General features: G+C 43.3%; 1 protein-coding gene and 1 long non-coding RNA gene across 5 annotated transcripts in view; one reads left to right on the top strand and one right to left on the bottom strand.

The window, feature by feature from the left end:
- The window catches only part of Kmt5b (lysine methyltransferase 5B), a 62387-nt gene that overhangs the window by 2825 nt on the left and 35625 nt on the right, over positions 1 to 23937 (top strand). For 3 of the 4 annotated variants that reach the window (XM_070009480.1, XM_070009481.1, XM_070009482.1), the window contains exon 2: positions 20179 to 20414. The exons of the other annotated variant lie outside the window; for it this stretch is intronic. In XM_070009480.1, coding sequence (XP_069865581.1) covers positions 20179 to 20414 — 236 coding nt within the window. The remainder of the gene's footprint in view (positions 1 to 20178; positions 20415 to 23937) is intronic. 4 annotated transcript variants of the gene reach the window in all.
- The window catches only part of LOC138818568 (uncharacterized), a 75105-nt gene continuing 54811 nt past the window's right edge, over positions 3644 to 23937 (bottom strand). The window contains exons 3-4 of the long non-coding RNA XR_011369192.1: positions 21436 to 21530; positions 3644 to 6053 (exon numbers count right to left, since the gene is read on the bottom strand). This is a non-coding gene — a long non-coding RNA (uncharacterized lncRNA). The remainder of the gene's footprint in view (positions 6054 to 21435; positions 21531 to 23937) is intronic.

The following is a 23937-nucleotide window of genomic DNA, read 5'->3' as shown; positions in this document are numbered from 1 at the left end:
CATCTGTGAATTTTGCTTTCTCCCCTTTCCCAAAACCATCCTCAGTGGGCAGAGGTTCCAGGAGTGTTAGCACCAGGACTCTTAACTGTTTAAGGCCTTCCGCAGACTTCAAAGACACAGTGGCTCCCAGGCGCATGTTGCGGATTACCGGGTATACATTAAGTAGCCACATCAGGTGATGTATCTCAGGTGTAGCTAACTGCAGTAAGACTAGTTTTCTGTGTAAGATACAACTTTAAGTAGCTTGCCAACGGGTTTTAATTCAACAAATCAGTTTTTGAGTACAGTGCATCTTGAACCATGTCATTCTTTCCATAGCTTCCTCCCAATTTTCCCAACTGCACGCATACCTTCAAGTTACGGAGTTTGTAACTAATTTTACAGCCTGATTTTCCCCCCAAAGGGAATTTGTTTCACTGACATGTCTTGGTTTGGAAAATGGGTTTATTAAGCTGGGCGCAGGTGGCTCCCGCCTGTAATCCTAACTACTCGGGAGGCTGAGATCTGAGGATTGTGGTTTAAAGCCAGCCTAAGCAGGAAAGTCTGTGCGACTAATCTCCAGTAAACCACCAGAAAACTGGAAGTGGTGCTGTGGCTCAAGTGGTAGAGCACTTGCCTTGAGCTGAAGAGCTCAGGGATAGCGCCCAGGCCCAGAGTTCAAGACCCACCACTGACAAAAAAAAAGGGGGGGGTTATTTGCTCTTAAAGAGCTACAAATCAAAATTATACCAAGATAAAGCTCATGACTAGCTGCTGAACTTTAAAATGCAAATGACTTGGAAAATTATTTCTGGGATACATTATCCGTGTGTATGTGTGTGTGTAGGTTGGGGCTTGAACTCAGGACTTCAAATTATTTTTCTTTTTTCTTTTTTGGCTTTCTGGTGTGTGTGTGTGTTTGTGTGTGTGTGTATAGACTGGGGCTTGAACTCAGGACTTCAAATTCTTTTTTTTTTGGCTTTCTGTTGGTTATTTTGGAGATTGAGTCTGCCCAGGCTGGGCTTGAAGCTTGGTCCCAGATCTTGGCCTCCTGAGTAGCTAGGTTTACAGGCATGAGCCATTGTCACCTGGCTTGAAATCTTAAAACATAACTTTATATTCAAGGCTTTTACATGAGAAGCATGAAGGTCCTGCATTTTCATTGGCTGAGATCTATAAACCCAGCTGTATGAAGAAAGGTTTCTAGTCTGCAGGTTGAGCACTTTTAATATACACACTCCTAACACAGAAAAGTCTTCACATCTGTTCTCATTGTAGTTCTTACTATAAATTCTTTTCCATAATTGTGGGGGGAGGGTACTGGGAATGGAAAACAGAGTCTTACGCATCTTACCTTCTCCCCCATAATTTGATGTTACTTAGAATATTAAAAGTGTCAACTGAAAGGGATGGTCATGCCTGACCAGTGTTTAACCAGCCTTATTTATGTATCATTGTGATCTGAATTTCACTTTGGCCTAGTCAAGTTAAAGGAAACACTGTTTACAAATGTATTGCCTTATTCAAAGACATGTTTCCAAGTTTAGGCCATGCATATCTTTTTTTTTTTGGGGGGGGGGTCCGGTCCTGGGGCCTGAACTCTGGGTCTGGGCGCTGTCCCTCAGCTCTTCAGCTCAAGGCTAGCACTCTACCACTTGAGCCACAGCGCCACTTCCGGCTTTTTTCTTTTTGCTTATGTGGTGCTGAGGAATTGAACCCAGGGCCTTAGGCATGCAAGGCAAGCGCTCAACCACTGAGCCACCTTCCCAGCCCCTGTGCATATCTTTTAAATGCATTAAAACGTTTACTATTTTAAATGCATGCTATGGAGCAAATCCAGTTGTGCAACAAGGATGCACCAATAAGGATGCAACAAGGTGCATCCTTATTTATTTATTTATTTATTTGTCAGTTGTGGGGCTTGAACTCTGGGCTTGGGCACTGTCCTCGTGCTCTTCAGCTCAAGGCGAGCGCTCTACCGCTTTAGCCACAGCGCCACTTCCAGTTTTCTAGTGGTTTATTGGAGATAAGTCTCATGGACTTTTCTTCCTGGGCTGGCTTTGACCTGCAATGCTCAGATCTCAGCCTCCTGAGTGCTAGGATTACAGGCATGAGCCACCACCAGTGCCCGGCTCAATTTATTTTTGTAAATCATGTTAGCATCTAATGATAGCTTGTTTTTCCTTTTTAAACCTTTTTTAGGTGGGTGATTCTCATACTATTCAGTAAGTTAGAATGTCATTTTGTTTATTTATTTAGCCAGTCCTGGGGCTTGCACTCAGGGCCTGGGCACTGTCCCTGAGCTTCTTTTGCTCAAGGCTAGTGCTCTACCACTTGAGCCACAGTGCTACTTCAGCTTTTTCTGTTTATATGGTACTGAGGTATCAAACCCAGGGCTTCATGTGTGCTAGGCAAGAACTCTACCACATTCCCAATCCTGTATTGTCATTTATGTGGTTGGTGATTGAACCAAATGCACTTATCATTCATCTTCATGATCTCAGAAACACTCTCACGAGAGGGACAAGACAGTGCTTTCCCAATTGTTGAGCCTTTAAACTCCTCTCTGCGCCAATGTATCCTTTCATAGTGTTAGAGGTTTCCTAGAACAACTAAACCAGCTTGGTCACTCAGAGTCTCTGGGCACAGACAGGCTGAGTTGGGGCTAGCTAGTGTCTGAGCGAGACAAACTACATGTTTTGCAGCTCTAGGCGATATTGAAGGATCATTAGAGTAAGAAACAATACCTGTGTTCCAGTAATGCCTGACGTGGGTCCAGCTTGTGCCACCTTTATAAGACACCTGGTCACCAATAACGATGCCCACAGATAGTCCCTTGGATCTTACCCACAGGGCTCCTTCACTGAATGGTCCCTGGGCTTTGTATCCTTCCACCTTGTTCTTCAGATGCTCTTCTTTCTTTCACATGCTTCCCTTGGCTAAAATCAGTAGCTCTGCTACTTTTTCCTGAAGTGGAAACTCTCGTGCGCCCTCTAGCGTTTCCCTTGCCAGGACCACTATTCCAGCACCATGAACAGTGCCTGTTGGCTCCTAGTAGACTCTTGATAAATGCTGTGTCGGATTCTTTACGGAATGAAGTGTTTCATCTGATTTATATAACAAGGTGAAATAGTGTGTGTATTAATGATCTGTGAGGGATATTTTTGTTTCCAGGGCAATGCTTCTGTTGTATCATAGGGAGAAGTATCTATTTTAAGCAGAAACTAACCTGTTCTTAGGAAGGTAGAGTTGTCCCCAGGTGGAGTGAGGGTGGATTGACCTTGGGCCAGTGAGCCAGGGGAGTCTAGGCTTAGAGAAACTGTGGGAAAGCTTGTCTCCCTTAAAGGAGAAATGATAACAGGCCTCATTCAGCTGCTAGCCAGTTTAGAGCTTGGAAGGTATTTGGTGGATAGAAGTAGATATGAAAAGTGTTTTCGACCCCAACGTGGTGATCCTTTTGACTTTATACTTGATTTATTCCCCTGATGATCCAGTTTTAAGTTTGTTACTGTATTCTTTTTCCTAACATACTGTTTGTTGCTCTTACAGCTCTTACTAAAATTTATTACACACGTATTTGATTCTCTTCCCACATTGTACTACTCCATGAAATGAGGAACCATTTCTATTCTGACATGATTTTAATCTTCAGATGAGGAATAATGTATACAAAACTGGTTTGGGTCAAGGGTTGTATTGCCATCTTTTATATGTGACATATGCAAGAGTGTACAGTTTTCCAGTTGAGCATGGCAGGCCATGGCTAATTCCAGCTACATGGATGCGGAGCTTGAGGTCCCAGACCAGCTTGGGCAAAACGTGAGCAAGACCCCATCTCAGTCACTGAACTGGCATACTGTCATACCTCTGATCCTGGCTGCAACATCACTAGGACATTGGGCTTCAATGGTAGAGCAGCTGCCTAGCAAGTTTAAGACACTGACTTTAAGTGGTGCTGTGGCTCAAGTGGTAGAGCGCTAGCCTTGAGCTGAAGAGCACAGGACAGCACCCAAGCCCAGAGTTCAAGCCCCATGACTGACAGCAAATAAATAAATAAATAAGATTAAAAAAAAAAGACACTGACTTTACAAAAAGAAAAGCGTGGTGCAGTCTTTCAACTTGGCATTGGCCTAATTTTTTCCTAATCTTCTGATAATTCTTCTCATTGGTAACATAGGGATGCAGCAGTAGTGTTGTGTATGTGTTAGAAGGCCAGAGTGTGATTGCGTGGTACGGGGCAGGTGAAATCATTGGCACTGCTCTTAGGTGATTGTAGAGCAGTCATGTGAGACTGTATCCAGAGCACGAGATAAAGTCTCTGTTGTGCCAGGACAACGGTCTCAGGTCCTCACAGTTTGCTCCCTGTTGGACACTGAGCCCCAGTGTCTCATCTGTTTAGTCAAGAAAAAACTACTTTATAGAGTAAGTCTTTTTTTTCTATTAAATGATAGAATGAATAGAGAAGCACCAGATAATGGAGCTGTTTTATTTGTTGTTGTTTTTTTCTTCAGTAAAAAATGCATTTACCAGATACACAACTGAGTTCTGTAAAAACCTATTTTCTCCGTATTGGTAGTGAGGGGCAGTTTGGTATGGCTTAATTATGTACATTGTTGCCAGGAATCACATTCTTTCTCTTTAGGAGCAGTGGGAAAAGTAAAATATGCTATTTCTTATATTCATTTCTTTTTCTCTCTTCTTTTGCTCGGCAACATATTAGATGTTGAATTGAGGAACTTGAGCTTGCTAAGCAGGCAGCCTACCCCTTGAGCCATATCCCCAATTCTTTTTACTTTATTTTTCAGAGTCTTTCCAGTTTTTGCCTGATCTAGGCTGGACTTTAATCCTTCTGCATATTGTGTAGATGGGATGATAAGACACATCACCTGCCAGCTACTGGTTGAGATGAGCTTTCCACTCACTTTACCCTGGATTGGCCTTAATTTCTGCCTACCAAGTAGCTGAGATTACAGATTTGTGAGCCATTGCACCCAGGGCCTTGTTACTTGCTAGGCAGACGAGAGCCAAGCCTTCATTGCTCTGGTTATTTTTGAGATAGGGTCTCAAGTGACCACCTGGGCTGAGCTGGACTTGGATCTTCCTATTTAAAACACTTCCTGCCTACTTGCACACCTGTGCGCTCAGCTTTTATTGATTGAAGGAGTCTTGTGAATTTTTTTGCCCAGGCGTTCCATGAATTGCTATCCTCCTTTCCCAGTCTCTGCCTCTGGAGAAGCTAGGGTTACAGGCATGAGCCACTATGCCTAGCCTCTGACTGTTCTTTTTTAAATGAAGGACATAATGTGACTTCTTGTGGGAGTTGATTTCTGATATTTCTTCCCCCTCCTCCTTTTGCTTTTTGCTTTAGTTGCTTGGAAGTCTTTTTAATTTCTTTTCACTTAGTCTGTGTGCCAAACCTAGGGGATGGGTTTTTCTCATTTCATGGATGAGGTTTTAGATCAGATGACTTATGTCACACAGTAGAAGTAGTAGATGAAGGTAGATTAGGACTATGGTGCTGGTGTGTGTGTGTGTGTGTGTGTGTGTGTGTGTGTGTGTGTGTGTGTGTGTGTGTGTGTGTGTGTGTGTGTGTGTGTGTGTGTGTGTGTGTGTGTGTGTGTGTGTGTGTGTGTGTGTGTGTGTGTGTGTGTGTGTGTGTGTGCATGCCGGCCTGAACCTTGAGCTCAGGACATGGGTGCTGTACCTGAGCTTTTTTGAAAAAATTAATTTTACTAATTTTTTTGTTTATGTAGTACCAAGAAATTGAACCAGAGCCTCATGCATGCTAGGCAGGCATTCTACCACTAAGTCACATTCCTAGTCTGCCTGAGCTTTTTTGCTTAAGGAAACACTCTGCTATTTGAGTTATAGCTCCACTTCTATTATTTTGCTGGTTAATTGTAGACAAGCGTCTCATGGACTTCCTCAGATCTTAGCCTCCTGCGTAGCTGGAATTACAGGCTTGAGCCACAGTGTCTGGCAGTACCCTGGTGTTTTGACTCCAAAAGCTTATACTTGGTCGCAGTGTAGGCTGCCTCTAGTGTGGTCCAGTGCCTGGCAGACTCCATCACGACCTGTAAAATCCAGTCCAAGAATCATTGATTATTTCAGAAACTGGGGTAAAGAGATTGTACTTACAAACATTTGGCAGTAGGTGGAGTCTTTCTAGAAAATTAAGATGCTGGCTGGGTCCTGCAGAGCTAACAGTAGAAGCTGTCTTGATTTTGTTGTAGTTACTACTAGGTAAGCATGTGGGTCACATGGAAAGACAACATGTGTTTAGTTGCTTTCCCATGGGTTTTTGCGATTTTATGTTTTTTTTTTTCCTTCAGTCACATCAGCTAACACTTTTATTTTAAAAATACCAAGACTTTCAAAACAAAACCAAAACTGTTGGAGACAGGAAGTCTTTCTTTAATGAAAACCATATTAAATGTGAGCGAGGCACCAGTGGGTCACACCTGTAATCCTAGCTGCTCTGGAGGATGAGATCTGAGAATCCTGTTTCAATTTGAAGCCAGCCTAGGCAGGAAAGTCCTTGAGACTTTATTTCCAATTAACCACCAAAAAGAAATGAGGTTGTGGCTCAAGTTAGAGCACTAGACTTGAGCAAGAAAGTGCAGAGACAGTGCCCACACCGATATGACAAAAAAAAAAAAAAAAAAAAGCAAACCTGAATGCAATATATAAAGAACTATAAAGCAGTATTTTTTTGTAATGGGGCATTTGGAGAGTTTATTCCATGTTCCATGTCTGACTAGATTGTTAGCCAAATACTGCAGACGTTTCATCGTAAACTTAACCATTAGTGGGTGTTTTGCTATCTAAAATGTTTTGCTAAATGAAAAATTCAAATTCTATCAAAATAGTTACTATTGTAACTACGTAAATAGAAAAATGTTCAACAATACTTCTTCTAAGGAAGATAGCAGTTGGCTCAGCAAAGTGGATTAATAGTGAAGGTGTGTAATTGAGACAGGTGCTGGTGGCTCAAGCCAGTGAACCTAGCCACTCAAGAGACAGATCTGAAGATCATGTTCGAAGTCAGCCAGAGGAGGTAGGTCTATGACACTTATCTTCAGTTAACCACCAAAAACCTGGACTGGCACCTCCCCCCTCCCCAAAAATGTATAATTTGTTGGGCACCATTGGCTCTAGCCTAAAATCCTAGCTACTCAGGAGGTTGAGCTTTGAGGATGGTAGTTCAAAGCCAGCCTGGGCTTTTCCTGCCCAGAGACTAATTTTTCTTTTTGCCGGTCGTGGGGCTTGAACTCTGGGCTTGGGTGCTGTCCCTCAGCTCTTCAGCTCAAGGCGAGTGCTCTACCACTTGAGCTACAGTGCCACTTCCGGTTTTCTAGTGGTTTATTGGAGATAAGAGTCTCATGGATGGGCTGGGAAGGTGGCTCAGTGGTAAAGCGCTTGCCTTGCATGCCTGAGGCCATGGGTTCAATTCCTCAGTACCACATAAGCAAAAAGAAAAAAGCTGGAAGTGGCACTGTGGCTCAAGTGGTAAAGTGCTAGCCTTGAACTGAAGAGCTGAGGAACAGCGCCCAGGCCCAGAGTTCAGGCCCCACGACTGGACCAAAAAAAAAGAGTCTCATGGACTTTCCTGCCTGGGCTGGCTTTGAACCACAATCCTCAGATCTCAGCCTCCTGAGTAGCTAGGATTTCAGACATGAGCCACTTGAGACTCTTATCTCCAATAAACCACCAGAAAACCGGAAGTGGCACTGTGACCACCTATCTGTCAATTACACTTTTTTTTTTCAGTCATGGGGCTTGAACCCTGGGCCCTGAGCACTGTCCTTCAGCTCTTCAGCTCAAGGCGCACGCTCTACCACTTGAGCCACAGCACCACTTCTGGTCTTCTGGTGGTTTATTGAAGATAAGAGTCTCATGGACTTTACTGCCACACAGTCCTCAGATCTCAGCCTCCTGAGTAGCTAGGATTACAGGCATGAGCCACTGGTGCCTGGCTAGCTAGTTTTATTTTTTAAATTCAGCCAGGGACTTGGCATGGCTCATGCCTGTAATCCTGTTACTCAGGCATTTGAGATCTGAGGGTCATAGTTTTTTTTTTTTTTTTTTTGTCGGTTGTGGGGCTTGAACTCTGGGCCTGAGCACTGTCCTTCAGCTCTTCAGCTCAAGGCGAGCGCTCTACCACTTGAGCTACAGCGCCACTTCTGGTTTTTTTTTTCTGGTGGTTTATTGGAGATAGGAGTCTCACGGTCTTTCCTGCCCGGGCTGGCTTTGAACCTCGATCCTCAGATCTCAGCCTCCTGAGTAGCTAGGATTACAGGCGTGAGCCACCAGCGCCCGGCCTGAGGGTCATAGTTTAAAGCTCAGGCAGGAAAGTCTGTGAGACTTTTATCTCCAATTCAGCACCCAAAAAAGGGCAGAAGTGCAGCTGTGGCTCAAGTAGTAAAACACTAGCCTTGAACACAAAAGCTCAGGGACAGCACCCAGGCCTTGAGTTCAAAGCCCAAGGACTAACACAAAAAAATATAATCCATATATCTGTAGCTATGTTTCAGAGCTGAAGTGCCAGGTTGGGGGGCGGGGGCCTGCGCAGACAGGCAACTCAAAAAGTTAAATATCCTTATTTTAATTTTACTGCTGTTGTTAAGTAATTGCACAAAGGGGTTACAATTCCCTAAGTCAGTTTGTGAGTGCATCAATCAGTGTGACTCCTTCCATCTTTCCTTCCCCCCTCCATCCTCCCCCCCCCCATTTTCCCCTCCCCACCCTACCCTCAAATCACATAGTTCATTTTTTACATAATATGTATTGAATATAACGAGTACATTTGCTCACCTATTCCTGTACCCTCCTAAAATATATTTCCACTTCCTGGTATTGGTTTTGATAAACAGTACTTTAATTGATTAAAGGAGTTAGGCCTTTGAATTCCTCCCCTAGGTACCCTTATTTTAAACATGTTGTGATTTTTTTTTTTTGTATGTGTTAGAATTTTATATATTTCTGGAATGTGGTAACTGGGAAACACTTTTCCTTGATTTTCATGGTCTCTGCAGTTGCTTCCCAGGGCTATTGTAGCAAGTATAACCATACACATGGTAACTTAGAACAATGGAAATGTCTTCTCCTACAATTGCAGAGACCTAAAGTGCAACTGCAGTTTCACTGGGTCTGTATGCTGTAGAGGAGAATCTCATGTTTGTCTCTTCTAGTTTCTGGTGGCTGCATGGCTCTAGTCTGTGCCTCTGATCTTCTGTATGATGTCCAGTCTCCTCTTCCTCTCCCTCCGTCTGCATGTGTGTGTGTGTGAGTCCTGAGACTTGAACTAAGGGCTTAGTCTTTTTGCTCAAAGCTAGTGCTCTACCACTTGAGCCACAGCTACACTTGCAGCTTTTTTGTAGTTTAGCGGAGCTAAGAGTCTCAGGGACTTTTCTGCCTGGCTTCTGGCCAGATTTCAGCCTCCTGAGTAGCTGGCATCTAGCTTCTCTGGCTTTCGTACAAAGGCATTTGTGATGGCATTCAGGACCAATTAGGTGTGATCCAGGTAGGTCTCTTTTAGAACAAAATCCTTAATAATATCTTCAGAGATGCTTTTCCTATAAGATAACCGTCACAGATCCCAAAGATTAGGGGCTGATAAAATTGGGCTCTGTTTTCAGGCTCTCATTGTCTCCTTTAGATGACTTAGCTCAACCAGTTTACCAGGATCAGATCAGTGGTTTGGAAGTTTATGATGGTATCTCCAGCCATCATTTTATTCTGAAAGGGAAGCAGATGGGGTGCTATTAAAGTGTCCTTGGTTGCAGGCCTGTATCTCCTGGTGGTCCAGATGAGGGTGTGACCACGTGTGGAAGAACTATTGAGTAGTAGAAACAGAATGCAGCTGAGCTTGAAACCCTGCAGAGCTAGAGAAGAAAAGCAGGAATGGCAACCAGATAATAACTTGGACATTGTTGTTATTTGGCAAGCATGGAGAGACCAGTTCTTTGCTACTGAGTTGATAAGGCTAGATATCCAGTTGGCATTTGAGTTAGCCTGACAGCTCCAGTCTTCCAGTGAGACAGTTCTAGTTTTACAGTGAGACAGCTCTGCCTTAGGTAGAGGTATAATTGTGAACTTAGGAAGCTTTCGGAAGGCTACTCCGACAGGTCATCTAGCTTCTCAAGGGTGAGACTTTTTTCTTATTTTTGTTTTTTTGCAGTCCTGAGGCTTGAACTCTGGGCCTGTGTTCTGTCTCTGAGCTTCTGTTGTTCAGGCTAGTACCCTACCATTTGAGCCACATTGACATCTCCTGCTTTTTCTGTGATTTAATTGGAGATAAGAGTCTCACAAACTTTCCTGCGTGGGCTGGCTTCAAACTTTGATCTTCAAGTCTCAGACTCCTCAGCAGCTAGGATTACAGATGAGAACCACTGTCACCAGGCTGAGACTTTTCTGAACAGAAATAAGGGTCAGATATGAACATGAATTCATGGTAGTTTTTTTTCCCCCCATGGTAGTTCTCTAGCATATTGGCAACTGAGCAATTGCCCTGTCAAACTGTTACAGTCTCATTATGGGATATCGATCATAGCTGCTTATGACAGCATTGCAGGGCCTCTTATATTGGCTTGGTCTCTAGAATTACTGCTTTAGGACTCCACAGAGACTTGAGTATACATTGATTGCAGATGGACTTGGTAGAATAGCTGTTGGTAAAGATTGATTTGAAATTCCTTGATATATGTGGAATTCCTCTGTAATTTTAGATTTGGAGGAAAGATCAAATAATCAGTTGGGATAAGATATAGCTTTTAGATTTTATTCATAGCACATACAGGGTATGATATGAATAGACCTGTATTATGACCAGTCTTGTACAAGGCTCCAGTAGTAAACATGTGTACCTTACCTAGTTTATGCTGCAGTGAGGGAGGCGATATTTCAAGTAATTACAAGGAGTGGATATGGCTGTAATGAGCACCATGAGGAATGGAAGGGGTTAAAGCATCTGACAAGGACATCTAGGAAGTTTGCAGAGCACTGAGCAGGGCTAGCGAGCCCTTTAGAAGCGACCCAGGCTCCATGGTGGGAAGCTACCAACCTGTTTTGCTTTTGTCTTTATTTCTCTTTATTTTTTTAATTACAAAAGCAACACATGTTCACTTTGAAAAATTGAGTATATGTTCTGTAAATTTTGCTTATCATTTTATTCTCCAGAAATAATACTGATTTGATAACCGTTTGGTGTATTGTTTTCTTATCAAATTGTGACTGAACCATTTGCTTTCACTTTTTTAAATAAAGATTTATTGTCCTCTAACAAGTTAGAACTTGTTTTTAAAAAATGTGTGTTGTTTTATTTTTCAACCACTTGAGGAGTATTTCCCTACCACTGGGTAATTTCTCTTAAGATAAGCTATGCAAACCAGTTGCCAGTGGCTCACACACTCCTAGCTACTCAGGAGGCTGAGATCTGAGGATCAGGGTTCAAAGCCAGCCTGGGCAGAAAGTCCATGAGACTCATCTCCAATAAACCACCAGAAAACCAGAAGTGGCGCTGTAGCTCAAGTGGCATAGCGCCTTGAGCTGAAGAGCTGAGGGACAGTGCCCAGGCCCAGAGTTCAAGCCCCACGACCGACCCCCCACCCACCCAAAAAAAAGAAAAAACAAAAACCTATTGAAAGTATATACTCTTATAAAGAGACTGTGAAGAGAAGGGATTGACATGTTAACAACCTGTCACCATGGGCGTAGAGCAAGCACATCATGTGAACTGGCACATTTCCCTCGAGATAGCTACACTTGCTTCTGAAACTTGTGAAACTATTGAGGTTTTTGTGTTTCCAGATACTTATACACACACAAATTTTAAGTCATCTGACCCTCCTAAAGATAGATGTTGGTAGTGTTGGTTGAAACTGCACCTGGTGGTATTGGGTGGTTTTCTTCTTTAGTGCTATTATGATGTAATGAGGAGACAGGCTCGCACAATGTAGTCCAGGCTGGCCCTGAACTCACAGTCTCCAGAGTGCTAGAATTACAAATCCACCACAGCCACCTTTTTTTTTTTTTTTTTTGGTGTCCATACTGTGGCTTGAACTCAAGGCCTGGGCATTATCCCTTAGCTTTTTTGGCCAAGGTTAGTACTCTACCACTTGACCTACCGTTCTACTTCAGCTTTTTGGTAATTAATTGGAGATTAGAGTCATAGACTTTTCCTGACTGGTCTGGCTTCAAACATCCATCCTCGAGCCTCAGCTTACAGGCGAAACACCTATAACAGGCTCCTCTTAACTCTTTAAATATGTCCATGAATACAAGCTTTTCAGGGTGTTTTCGCATTGATCCTAAGTTACCCTCCACCCTCATGTTGTTTGTCACTAGAATGTGACCTACACACTTCTCCTATGATGTCAGTGGTGTCGGCCTCTGAGGAACACTGCTGCCTGTTTCCTTAGAGCCGCAGTGAGCACACACATATGGAGGGCCAAGGCCCTGGAGTTTCACTCCATTCTTCATATGACCTATGGTACTCAATCCAGAGAGTTCACTTAGTCTCTGAAAACACTTAGAAGACAAAGCTCAGTGTCTTCTGGCATGTGAAACTTGCTATTCCTCGACTCTTCTTCTGTGTATGAAGCAAAAGCCTGCTGTATTCCTCAGCCCGTGTGTCAAGACATTGTCTCATGTAGACATTTGTTTAGTTTCTGAACAGGGCTCTGTCATCATGTCCCATCCAGAAGTTAAGACTTAGAAAGAGAGATGTACTTTCTGGGCCTCCGTAGCCTTTGCCCAGCTTGATCCCTTGAAGCACTGTCCTGGGCTTGCGCTTGCTCCCCTCCTTCCCTGCTGATTGCCTCTCTTCATTGTTCTGGCCGCTTTGTGCTTATCTTGACTGCATGATCAGTGGGTCCCCTCAGTTCTTGGACTTACTTCACCCATTCTCTCCTTCATTACTTCATTGGTGCTCTGGCCCTAGATTCCTGGGTCTAGTCTGGACCTATACCCCAGGCCTGTATCAGCTGCCTACTCTACCTGAACCTCAGAAATAACCAGATGTGACCTGCCTACAGTCTTTGCCACCTGCTTGTGTTCATGAATTCTGTTCTTTGGAAGCACATTTGAGTCCTCTCTGTCACTTCTCACTTCCACTTCAGTGTGAGCAGGGGCTTTGTCAGTAAAACCTGCAGCAAGGACCCTGAAACCCACACCTTCCCTCTGTGCTGCTGCAAGCCCACTAGTTCTTCCATTTGTTACAGTCACCCATTTCTCTCCTTTGTCTTGTTCTAGAAATTATTAGTGGCTTTATTATAACTCCCTGCTCCCCTTTGATTTTGGACTTGAATTTGATGCCTCAAGCTCTCACTTGGCTTTTTTTTTTTTTTTTTTTTTTTTTTTTTTCTTTTCGTGCATGGCTGGCACTCTACCACTTGATAGCCAGTCTGGCTCCAGTCTAGTCTTTCTTGCTAGTTAATTGGAGATAGAGTCTTCAGACTTTTCTGCCTAGACTGGCTTTGAACTGCCATCCTCCTGGTCTCAGCCACCTGAGTAGCTAGGATTACCAGCAGGAGCCACCAACACCTAGCTGTCATTACAATTTAGTTTTTAAAGTATTAACTTATGTATGGGAGGGGCCATGGCTCAAGTATAGCACTTGTTAGGCAAATGCTAGACACCAAGCTCAAACCCCCCAGTAGTAGCTTCTGGCAAAGTATTCATTTGTGAACTCTCCACACAGCAGGCTGCCACATTGGTTCTTTGAAACTGAGTTGGAGCCTGGGACTAGTGGTCCACACCTATAATCCTAGCTGAGATCTGAGGATCGTGCACTGAAGCCAGCCTGGGCAGAAAGTCCATGAGACTTACCACTAATGACCTAGCAAAATGCCGAAAGTGCAGCTCAAGTGGTAGAGCACCTACTGCAAGCAAAATATCGGAGAGTAAAAGACCCTACATTTGAGCCCCAGTATACACACTCTCTCTCTCTCTCTCTCTCTCTCTCTCTCTCTCTCTCTCTCTCTCTCTCTCTCTCTCTCTCTCTCTCTCTCTCTCTCTCTCTCTCTCTCTTTCTCTCACTCACACAAAACTGGAAAAAAAAACAACAAAAGACAAATTGGACCCTGTTATTCTCTGTAGAAACAACATAGGACAACCAGCCCCGGCACATGGCAGCCAGGGTGTCACACCATTCAGCCATCCTTACATTACGATGGAGCCTTCATTGGGGGTTGGACAACTTTGCGATCCTAAGCAGAGCAGGAGTTTGTCAGAGTGGAAGCTGGGGCTGCAGGTTGGCCTTTGGCCTTGGGCAGGCGGAACCTGTGACCCTTGGCAGTATAGATGCAGATATGCTTCCAGGACTTGGTGGGTGATGTGGGCAGGATGCGGGAGCTTGCATCTGTTGGCCTCTTTGGGTTTTATGAGGGCCTGACAGCTTTACATGAGCTCTCATGGCCTTGGCATTGTTTGGCTGCATCTTAAAGCCCTTCTTGTTGTTTCTCCTTGGGGTTCTATCCCCTTAAGAGATTCTTTGTGATCAGGTTTTTTTTTTCTTTTTCCCTCCCTCCCTCCCTCCCACCCCCCCCCTTTCTTTCTTACTTTCTTTTTCTTTGTCGGTCATGGGGCCTGAACTCTGGGCCTGGGCACTGTCCCTCACCCCTTCAGCTCAAGGCCAGCACTCTACCACTTGAACCACAGCGCCACTTCCATTTTTCTGAGTGGTTTAGTGGAGATAAGAGTCTCATGGACTTTGCTGCTGGGCTGGCTTTGAACCGAGATCCTCAGATCTCAGCCTCCTGAGTAGCTAGGCTTACAGGCTTGTGCCACTGGCCCCTGGCTGTGATCAGATTTCTTTCTTTCTTTCTTTTTTGTCAGTCGTGGGGCTTGAACTCTGGGCCTGAGTGCTGTCCCTCAGCTCTTTAGCCCAAGGCTAACATTCTACCACTTGAGCTACAGCACCACTTACGGTTTTCTGGTGGTTTATTTTTATTTTTATTTATTTATTTTGGGTCTGGTCATGGGGCCTGAATTCTGGGCCTGGGCGCTGTCCCTCAGCCCTTCAGCTCAAGCCTAGCGCTCTACCACTTGAGCCACAGCACCACTTCCGGCTTTTTTCTTTTTGCTTATGTGGTGCTGAGGAATCGAACCCAGGGCCTCTGGCATGCAAGGCAAGCGCTCTACCACTGAGCCACCTTCCCAGCCCCCCCTCCCCCGGCTTTTTTTCTTTTTGCTTATGTGGTGCTGAGGAATCGAACCCAGGGCCTCAGGCATGCAAGGCAAGCACTCTACCACTGAGCCACCTTCCCAGCCCCTTCTGGTGGTTTATTAGAGATAATAGTTTCACAGACTTTCATGCCCGAGCTGGCGTTGAACTGCGATCCTCAGATCTCAGCCTCCTGAGTAGCTAGGATTACAGGTGTGAGCCACTGGTGCCCGGCTGATCCGATTTCTTGATGGCATTTCTGTGCCATTTTTGGAACTGGTTTTGTGTGGTTTCCAAAGCACTGGGGACCAGAAGAGGAAGAGAAAGACCACAGAAAGACCACAGCCAGTCCTTTCAGTCTTCTGCTTTTCAGGTCATCCAGAGGATGTGCCTAAGTCTCAGTTGTGCTCCTGGGCTGTTGCAGCCTCTGCCTTGGCACTTACCTCCTCTGACCTAGTGAACAGTTCCAATTGCTGCCAGCTTCCCTTTAGTGCTCCTAGAAAAAGCTGCGATCACCTCCTCTACCTGAAACATTCTCTGCCATGTTTACTGCTTTACTTTCTCCAGTGTGCTTCATTACTAGTAAGTTTCTTCCTAACAAAGTATTTCTTACTTTTTCAGTTGAAAGTCCCATGGATGAGGGCAGAAGCCTTGTTCTTTCCCACTGCACCTTCAGTGTCTGCAGCACTGGCATCTGGAATGTAGGGCTTTCTAAAACTTTTCTGACATTTTTATATTGGGAAATCAGAACTGAGAAAGAGATGAACAGAACAGAGATGATGGCCTAGGATACTAGGCCACTTAAGGAGTGGCCAGTACTACTTTCTTTTTTTTCCTGCCAGTTTTGGAATAAAATTGAGAGAATAAGTTATACTTCTAAATATACTCAGTAGTTAATATTCAGATATTGTCAGCCAGCCATGACCAATGAGACATTTCTCTATGGACTCATGTGTTGTAAGGCAGACACACTGTACCAAGAAAGCCTCTTTGGTGGCCATGAAGCCTTTAGATCTCACTTCAATGGATGTCTTTAACTCCTGCTCCTTCTTAGTGTGCATTAGTATTGATTGGATAGCTTTTGGCGTCCTATAGGAAAGATGAAAGAACAGATTCCACATTCATCCAGGCAGCAAAATGATGACTGGTAATGAATAATGTTTATTTTTAGCTAAAAATTGATAGATAACTCCTAAATTATTGATGACCTTTTTTTTTTGGTCAGTCGTAGGGCTTGAACTCAGAGCCTGGACGCTGTTCCTGAGCAATTTGCTCAAGGTTAGTGCTCTTCTACTTTGAGCCACAGCTCCCTTCCGATTTTTGAGTGGTTAATTGGAGATAAGAGTCTCATGGGGACTTTTCTGCCAGAGCTAGCTTCAAACTGTGATCCTCAGATCTCAGTCTCCTGAATAATTAGGATTACAGGTGTGAGCCACCAGCACCCAGCCAAATTATTGATGACTTTATCACAATTACTTTCATATAATTATACAATGTTCATCTGTGAGCTTGGTGGGTAAGGTCTTTTGCCTTTTTGCCCGCTGTTCTACACACACATGGACAGTATGTGTCTGGACACATGTACACACACTTGTGTTAATGCCTCCGCCTCACTCTGTGAGATGCCTGGTACACTGCAGACCTTCTGCTGAAGCAGTAGTAGTCATCTGCCACCATATATATGAGACCCAAATGATAGTTCTTACTATTTTGACCGATAACCCACATTTAGTTGAAATAAGTATAAACTATACTGGATCTCAGCCTCTGTTCTGCTTAATGGGCTGAACTGTGGTAATGTTGAAATGCTGTGTTGATGGACTTTTCCTACTTCTTAGGAAAAATTAGGTGGATAGAATTTCCTCTGAGTAAAATTGCTGTTTTAATGGGACTTCTAAGGGATGCAAGTGCTAGTGTTGAAAGAATAAGTTTGCTTGCCCATTTTATTGTCTATCAGGCAAGAAACATGTCAAAACTTAAAGAAAAATTATGGCACAGAAATTTTGTTTGGCTTAAATATGATGTAGTCTTACTTGCCCTTTCTTGGAATCTGAGTAGCACTGATGCCCTGTGGGTTTAATGAAGCCTATAAGAAGAATCAAAAGACAAGCACAATTCCTGGGAGAGAATGAGGGAAGGGATGACATTGTCCAAAAAGAAATGTACTCATTACCTGACTTATGTACACGTAACCCTTTACCTTTATTATAACAATAAAGAGTTTTGGACAGGGCTGGGAAGGTGGCTCAGTGGTAGAGTGTTTGCCTTGCATGCATGAGGCCCTGGGTTTGATTCCTCAACACCACATAAGCAGAAAAAGCTAGAAGTGGCGCTGTGGCTCAAGAAGAGTGCTAGCCTTGAGCTGAAGAGCTGAGGGACAGCGCCCAGACCCAGAGTTCAGACCTCACAAATGGCAAAAAAAAAAAAAAAAAAGGTTTGGACAGGGAATGTGGCAGAGTGCTAGCTAGCTAGTGGTAGAGTGCTAGCTAGCCTTGAGCAAAAGAAGCTCAGGGACAGTGCTCAGGCCCTGAGTTCAAGCCCCAGGACTGGCAAAAGAAAAGGAGAGAGAGAGAGAGAGAGGGAGAGGGAGAGGGAGAGGGAGAGGGAGAGGGAGAGGGAGAGAGAGAGAGAGAGAGAGAGAGAGAGGTTTTAAACATAAAGCCAAAAAAAAAAAAGACAAGCACATTAAAAGCTGAATATAAATTAAATTTAAATAGAAAAGGGACCATGAAAAAAAACATATTAGAGGTCAATTGAAAGACTATCCTTAACCTCAGTCCGGTATTCTTTTACCTTTCATTTGATCATGTTGCTCACATGCACATTTTATCTTACTGTGAATTCACACAAAGAATTCTGAGGGTTTGTATTTGTTTGGGGTTTTGAGGCACATCCAGATAAGCATTTCCAGGGAGTGAAGCTCAGTAGTAGGATACATGCTTATATGTGTGAGGTCAGCATCTTCTCCCCCAGGAACTGACCACGTTTACTTTTCTGTGCTTATATAAGGTAAAGGGAATTGACTATGTTTCTTGTAGTTTAGAGACCCTTGGATAAAAGTACTGTTGCAGCAGGGTGCTGTGGTTCATACCTATAAGCTACTCAAGAGGCTGAGATCTGAGGATCATGGTTTGAAGCCAGCCTGGCCAAGAAAGTCTGTGAGACCTTTATTTCCAGTTAACCACCAAAAAACTGCAAATGGAGCTGTGGTTCCAATGATTCAAATGAGCAAACAAGCTCAGGACAATGCCTAAGTCCTGAGTTCAAACCCTAGGATACACACACACACGCACACGCACACGCACACACACACATACACACACACACACCTGTTGTAACTTTCTGTTGCAGATTGATTACATGGCCTTGAGTGTGTGGCCACACACTGCACATTCTGTATATTGAAGGAGTTGCTGTTAGCTTTGAAGGTCTTTATTTTTGTAATTCCTTTAAAAAGACCTTTAGGGGCTGGGAAGGTGGCTCCGTGGAGAGTGCTTTCCTCGCATGCATGAGGCCCTGGGTTTGATTCCGCAGCACCGCAGCACCACATAAGCAGAAAAAGCCAGAAGTGGTGCTGTGGCTCAAGTGGTAGAGCATGAGCCTTGAGTGGAAGAGCTGAGGGACAGTGCCTAGCCCCAGAGTTCAGGCCCTGTGACCCCTCTCCCCCACAAAAGGCCTTTAGGCCTTTTTACTTTAAATTTGTGTTGTCGGGGGGAGGGGAAGTTGCTGGGGATTAATTCCAGGGCCTCAGGCATGCCTTGCAAGTGCTCTGCCATTAAGCTACATCCCTAGCCTTATCTGCACTGTGCGTGTGTGCGTGCGTATGTGCGTGTGCGTGTGTGTGTGTGTGTGTGTGTGTGTGTGTGTGTGTGTGAACTTAGGGCTTCATATTTGCTAGGCAGCCACTCTGCCACTGAGTGACACCTCCAAAATTCCTTCATAAAGGGCTGGGAAAGTGGCCCAGTGGTTGAGCACTTGCCTTGCATGTATGAGGCCCTGGGTTCAATTCCTCAGCACCACATAAACAAAAAAGAAAAAAAGCCAGACTGTGGCGCTGTGGCTCAAGTGGTAGAGCGCTAGTCTTGAGCTGAAGAGCTGAGGGACAGCGCCCAGGCCCAGAGTTCAGGCCCACGACCAGACCCCCCCCCCAAAAAATTTCATATAGCACTATCATGGATATCTTTTTTTTTCTCATCCATTTAGTAGCAAACATCCATGAAACCCTCATTTACAAAGTTCTTTATAAATTATATCCCTCATTACCCAAACCATTCAGTTCTCAACTCCATCTAATTAAAATAAAGATTGTGAGGGGCATCTCTTCATTAACAAAGATATCATATAGTCTCTTGGTATTACTGCCATTGTTAAGGTACCAACCATAAGGCAGGATTTCCATGTAGTCACTACTTTGATACTTGTACATTGGTACCTTAAATACCTTCAACAGTGACTTCAAACTAACAGTAAAAAAAAAAGATGCATAGTCCTTTATCCTTTATATGCCTTATTCTTGTCCCTCTATTAAATTTAGTTTGTAGTTTTCTTATGCTGTAAGTTATGAGTGATAGCTAGCTAGCATAATAGTAGGTCCTTACCATGGTGGACAAAAGTTTGCCTTATGTGCCTTTTATAAAATTTCCTTGGGACAAAAGAGGTAATTTCCTTATAGATTTATTAACAGAGTTCATAGACCATTACCAAAATAAACCATTTGAGCAAATTATAGAGCTATACATAGGTATCAGCATATAAGGCAAAGATAATTCTTATTGATTGGTAACTGAAAGATAAATATTTGTTGGGCCAAATAAGTCCAAATGAATTTCTGCCTTACGTAATTTGCTTTGTAAAGTCTGGGACATGTAGTCCAGGATCCTGTGACATGGTTGAAGGAGCCATGACAGTTTATACAAGTGTGGAGACATAATTATTAAGTTAATTTCAGTCACGTATCTTTCTTATGGTCTATTTAGCATGGTCGTTCATGTATTTACCTCCATTTTGTTTTGTTTTTCATATTTTGTTTCTGTTAGGAGAGAACATTGCAATTATTCTCTAAGCTATTTGAAGAGAGTGACTAAATGCACCTGGGTCAGGCTGTCTGTGGGTATGAAGTGGTTGGGAGAATCCAAGAACATGGTGGTGAATGGCAGGAGAAATGGAGGCAAGTTGTCTAATGACCATCAGCAGAATCAATCAAAATTACAGCACACGGGCAAGGATACCCTGAAGACTGGCAGAAACACAGTGGAGAGGAGGTCAAGCAGATGTATGTACATGTCATCTATCACTGTTCTCATTCTGGTGTGGGGCCGCAATTCTTTCCAGTTTGCAATGTGGATTGTTCTCTTTTTGTCATCAAAACAAGTTAGCACATTCTCATAGTTAACAGTATCATCTTTCTGTTCTCAAAGCTATATTTTTATTACACCACTTTCCCCCAGAACAGGATCCTCTATCTGTGTGGTCCAGATTGGACTTGATCTCCTGGTTCAAGTGATCTTATTACCTCAACTTCCCAAGGAACTGGTCTACATAAAATTGAATTTTAATGCTGTATACAATCTTAATTGTGCTTTAAAAAAATCTATAACATAGTATTTCTTAGAACTTGTATTTGAATGGTTGATCTTTTCTATAAAAACTTTAAAATACCATTGATCTTACTGTTTTACCTTTGATGTAAGTATGTGTGTACTTTTTTGGTAACGTCCATAAATGTTTGATAGGATAATATAAATAATGAAGTCACCTCTAACTTATGTGATGAGTAGAATATTAGGTTTTAATGTGTATAATAAGGAAAATGGAGAATAGATAGAACTAACTGCTTTAAGAGCCAGGCATGTGGTACATGTCTGTAATCCTAGCCTTTGGGAGGCAGAAGCAGACTTACAAGTTCCGGCTTCACCTGGCTATGTAGCGTTCAGGCCAGCTTGGACTATAGACTGAGCACCGCCTGTCCCCACAGTGAAGCAACTTAGTGTCACCTCTGCACTGCTTCACAGAAATGAGGCTGTTTTTTGAGAACTCAGAACATTGTAGGTTTGGCACTAGTCTCTTAGTTTTTCTCATCCTAAAATGCCTAAACATATGATTTTATCTAATGGTCCAAAAGTATGTGTCCATGTTAAGAGTTTCAGATTCTCTTTCTCTCAACAGTAATCTGGCCATCATTGAATATTCTTAATTAATGTTAGGATTGGCAGGTTGCTGTTAGTTTAATTAGCCTGAGCTTTCAGCACACTCTCACATAGAGTACCAATTCCCATTCATTTCCTTCTCCTTACCCTGTAGGGGTTCATGCGGTTCATTGGGCCCAGGCTGCCCTTACTCTTCTCATGCCAGACCAGGTCACTGTTTCTGTAGCGAACCACCATAGCTCCTGTTTGGGATAAGGATAGGAGTGAACTGGAGACTACATGGTCTCTCTTCTGCATAGATAGATACCAGCTCACCTGAGGCTGTGGTCTGTGTCAGCACGGGCTTTCTTCCCTTGAGGGCTCAGCACATATGGTTTCCTCCTCAGTTGTGATCAGTTGTTAGGAATACATTGTCATGTTTTTATGCATCAAAGTGCAGAAAGGTTTTAGTTTTAATTGTTGGAAATACATAAGAACTTAGAAAATGATCATTACATGGATCCCACTTTGCCATGTAAACATAGGATAAGTTGGGAAAACCCAAGACATGGAGACAGCAGCATGGAATGTTGTTAGGCAAGAGTGGTCAAAAAGACACAGAGATGAAGAAAAACAGAAGAACACAGAGAGGTGCTCCATGTTAGAAAATACAACAGCTGTACCTAACCTCAGAGCCCCCAAGAAACATGGGATAGAAACTGACATTGAAGAAAGAAATGGATGGATACATCAATATCCACAGACAGGAGCAGATACAACAACTAGACAGAGGATCAACAGCAGCAGAATACATGTTCTGAAGTACTTATGGGACATCGTCCAAGACAGACCAGATGGCAGGCCATATAACGAGTCTCAATAAACTCAGAACATTGAAAATTATACATAGTATGTTATCCAACTGCAATGGTGTAAAATTAGAAACCAGAAATGGAGCGTTGTAACCTCACAACCTGTAATTGTAGTTACTCAGGTGGCTGAGATCTGAGGATCTGGTTTGGAGCCAGCCTGGGCAAAAAAGTCTATGAAACTCTATCTCTAATAACCTAGTAAAAAAGCCAGAGGTGGAGGTGTGGCTCAAATGGTAGCATGCTAGCCTTTAGCAAAAGAAGCTCAGGGATAGCTCCAGGCCCTGTATTAAAGCCCCAGGACTATCTCCCACCTACTCCCCAAAAAGGAGAAATCAGTAACAGAAATTTGGGGAATTTACTAATTCATTAACATGCTCTTAAATAACCAGTGGGTCAAAAGACCCTAAAACACTTTGAGGTGAATAAAGAGTTCTAGCTAGATATGGTGGCATATGCCTATAGTCCCAACTATATAGGAAGCAGAGGTTGGGAGTTCATAGCTCAAAGCCAGCCCAAGCAAAAAGAAATGATCAAGACCTTATCTCAAGAATAAACTGGGCATGGTGTTTTATACTTGTAAGTCCAGCCATGTGGGAAATAGACATGGAACGATCATGGACAGAGGCTGGTGCAGGCAAAAAACATGCAGTCCTATCTAAGAAATAACTAAAACAAGAAGGGGGGGGGGGTGGTCATGGCTCAAGTGGGGATCAACTGAATACACTTCCCTGGTATTCAGCCAGAACCACCACAAAAGAGTCTCAAACCAATTACTTAATTTTCTGTTTAGAATATTAGGAAAAGAATAACAAACCAAACCCAAAGCAAGTAGAAGGAAGAAAATTAATAAAGATAGAAGTTAATATAAGAGTAGGAAAAAAATATAGAGTCAGTTGGCATAAATAAAAATCGATGATTTGAAATGATCAACAAAAGCAAAAAAAAATGACTCAAATGACTAGGAATAAAAGAAAAGACATTCCTACTGCCTTACAAAAATAAAAGATGACATAACGGAATAACACCAACAACTACACACTTAGATAAAATAGATACAGCTTCTAGAATAAGCTACTTCAAATGATTAAGTAAATAAAAATAGAGCTAATACAAGATTGAATTAGTAAATTTGAGGAGAGTGTATTGGGATTTAAACTTAGGACCTGCTTTTTTTTTTTTTTTGTCAGTGGTAGGGCCTGAACTCTGGGCCTGGGTGCCATCCCTCAGCTCTTCAGCTCAAGGCTAGCCACTTGAGCCACAGCACCACTTCTGCTTTTTCTACTTATGTGGTACTGAGGAATCGAACCCAAGGCCTCATGCATGCAAGGCAAGCACTCTACCACTGAGCCACCTTCCCAGCCCCATGGGCCTGCCTTTTTGGCAGGCACTCTGCTGTGGAGCACACCCCAACTCCACAATCAGTAATTTTTTATTTTTTATTTTTTTTGTCTGTTGTGGGGCTTGAACTTTGGGCCTGGGTGCTGTCCCTGGGTCTTCAGCTCAAGGCTAGTGCTCTGCCACTTGAGCCACAGTGCCACTTCCAGCTTTCTGGTGGTTAATTCGAGATAAGTGTCTCACAGACTTTTCTACCTGGACTGGCTTTGAATGGCAATCCTCAGATCTCAGCCTTCAGAGTAGCTAGGATTACAGGCATGAGCCACTAGCGCCCAGCCAGAATCAGTAGTTTAATAAAACAAAACCAGGGCCTAGTGTGGTACAGCACCTTCCTAATGAGTGTGAAGCCCTAACTTCAAACCATAGTGATACACAAAAGAATGTAGCCAGGCGCTACATTCAG

The sequence above is a fragment of the Dipodomys merriami genome, unplaced genomic scaffold (assembly GCF_024711535.1).
Source record: "Dipodomys merriami isolate MVZ:Mamm:240054 unplaced genomic scaffold, mDipMer1.0.p SCAF_78, whole genome shotgun sequence".
NCBI lineage: Eukaryota > Metazoa > Chordata > Mammalia > Rodentia > Heteromyidae > Dipodomys > Dipodomys merriami.
This window is presented reverse-complemented; position numbering and strand designations above follow the sequence as displayed.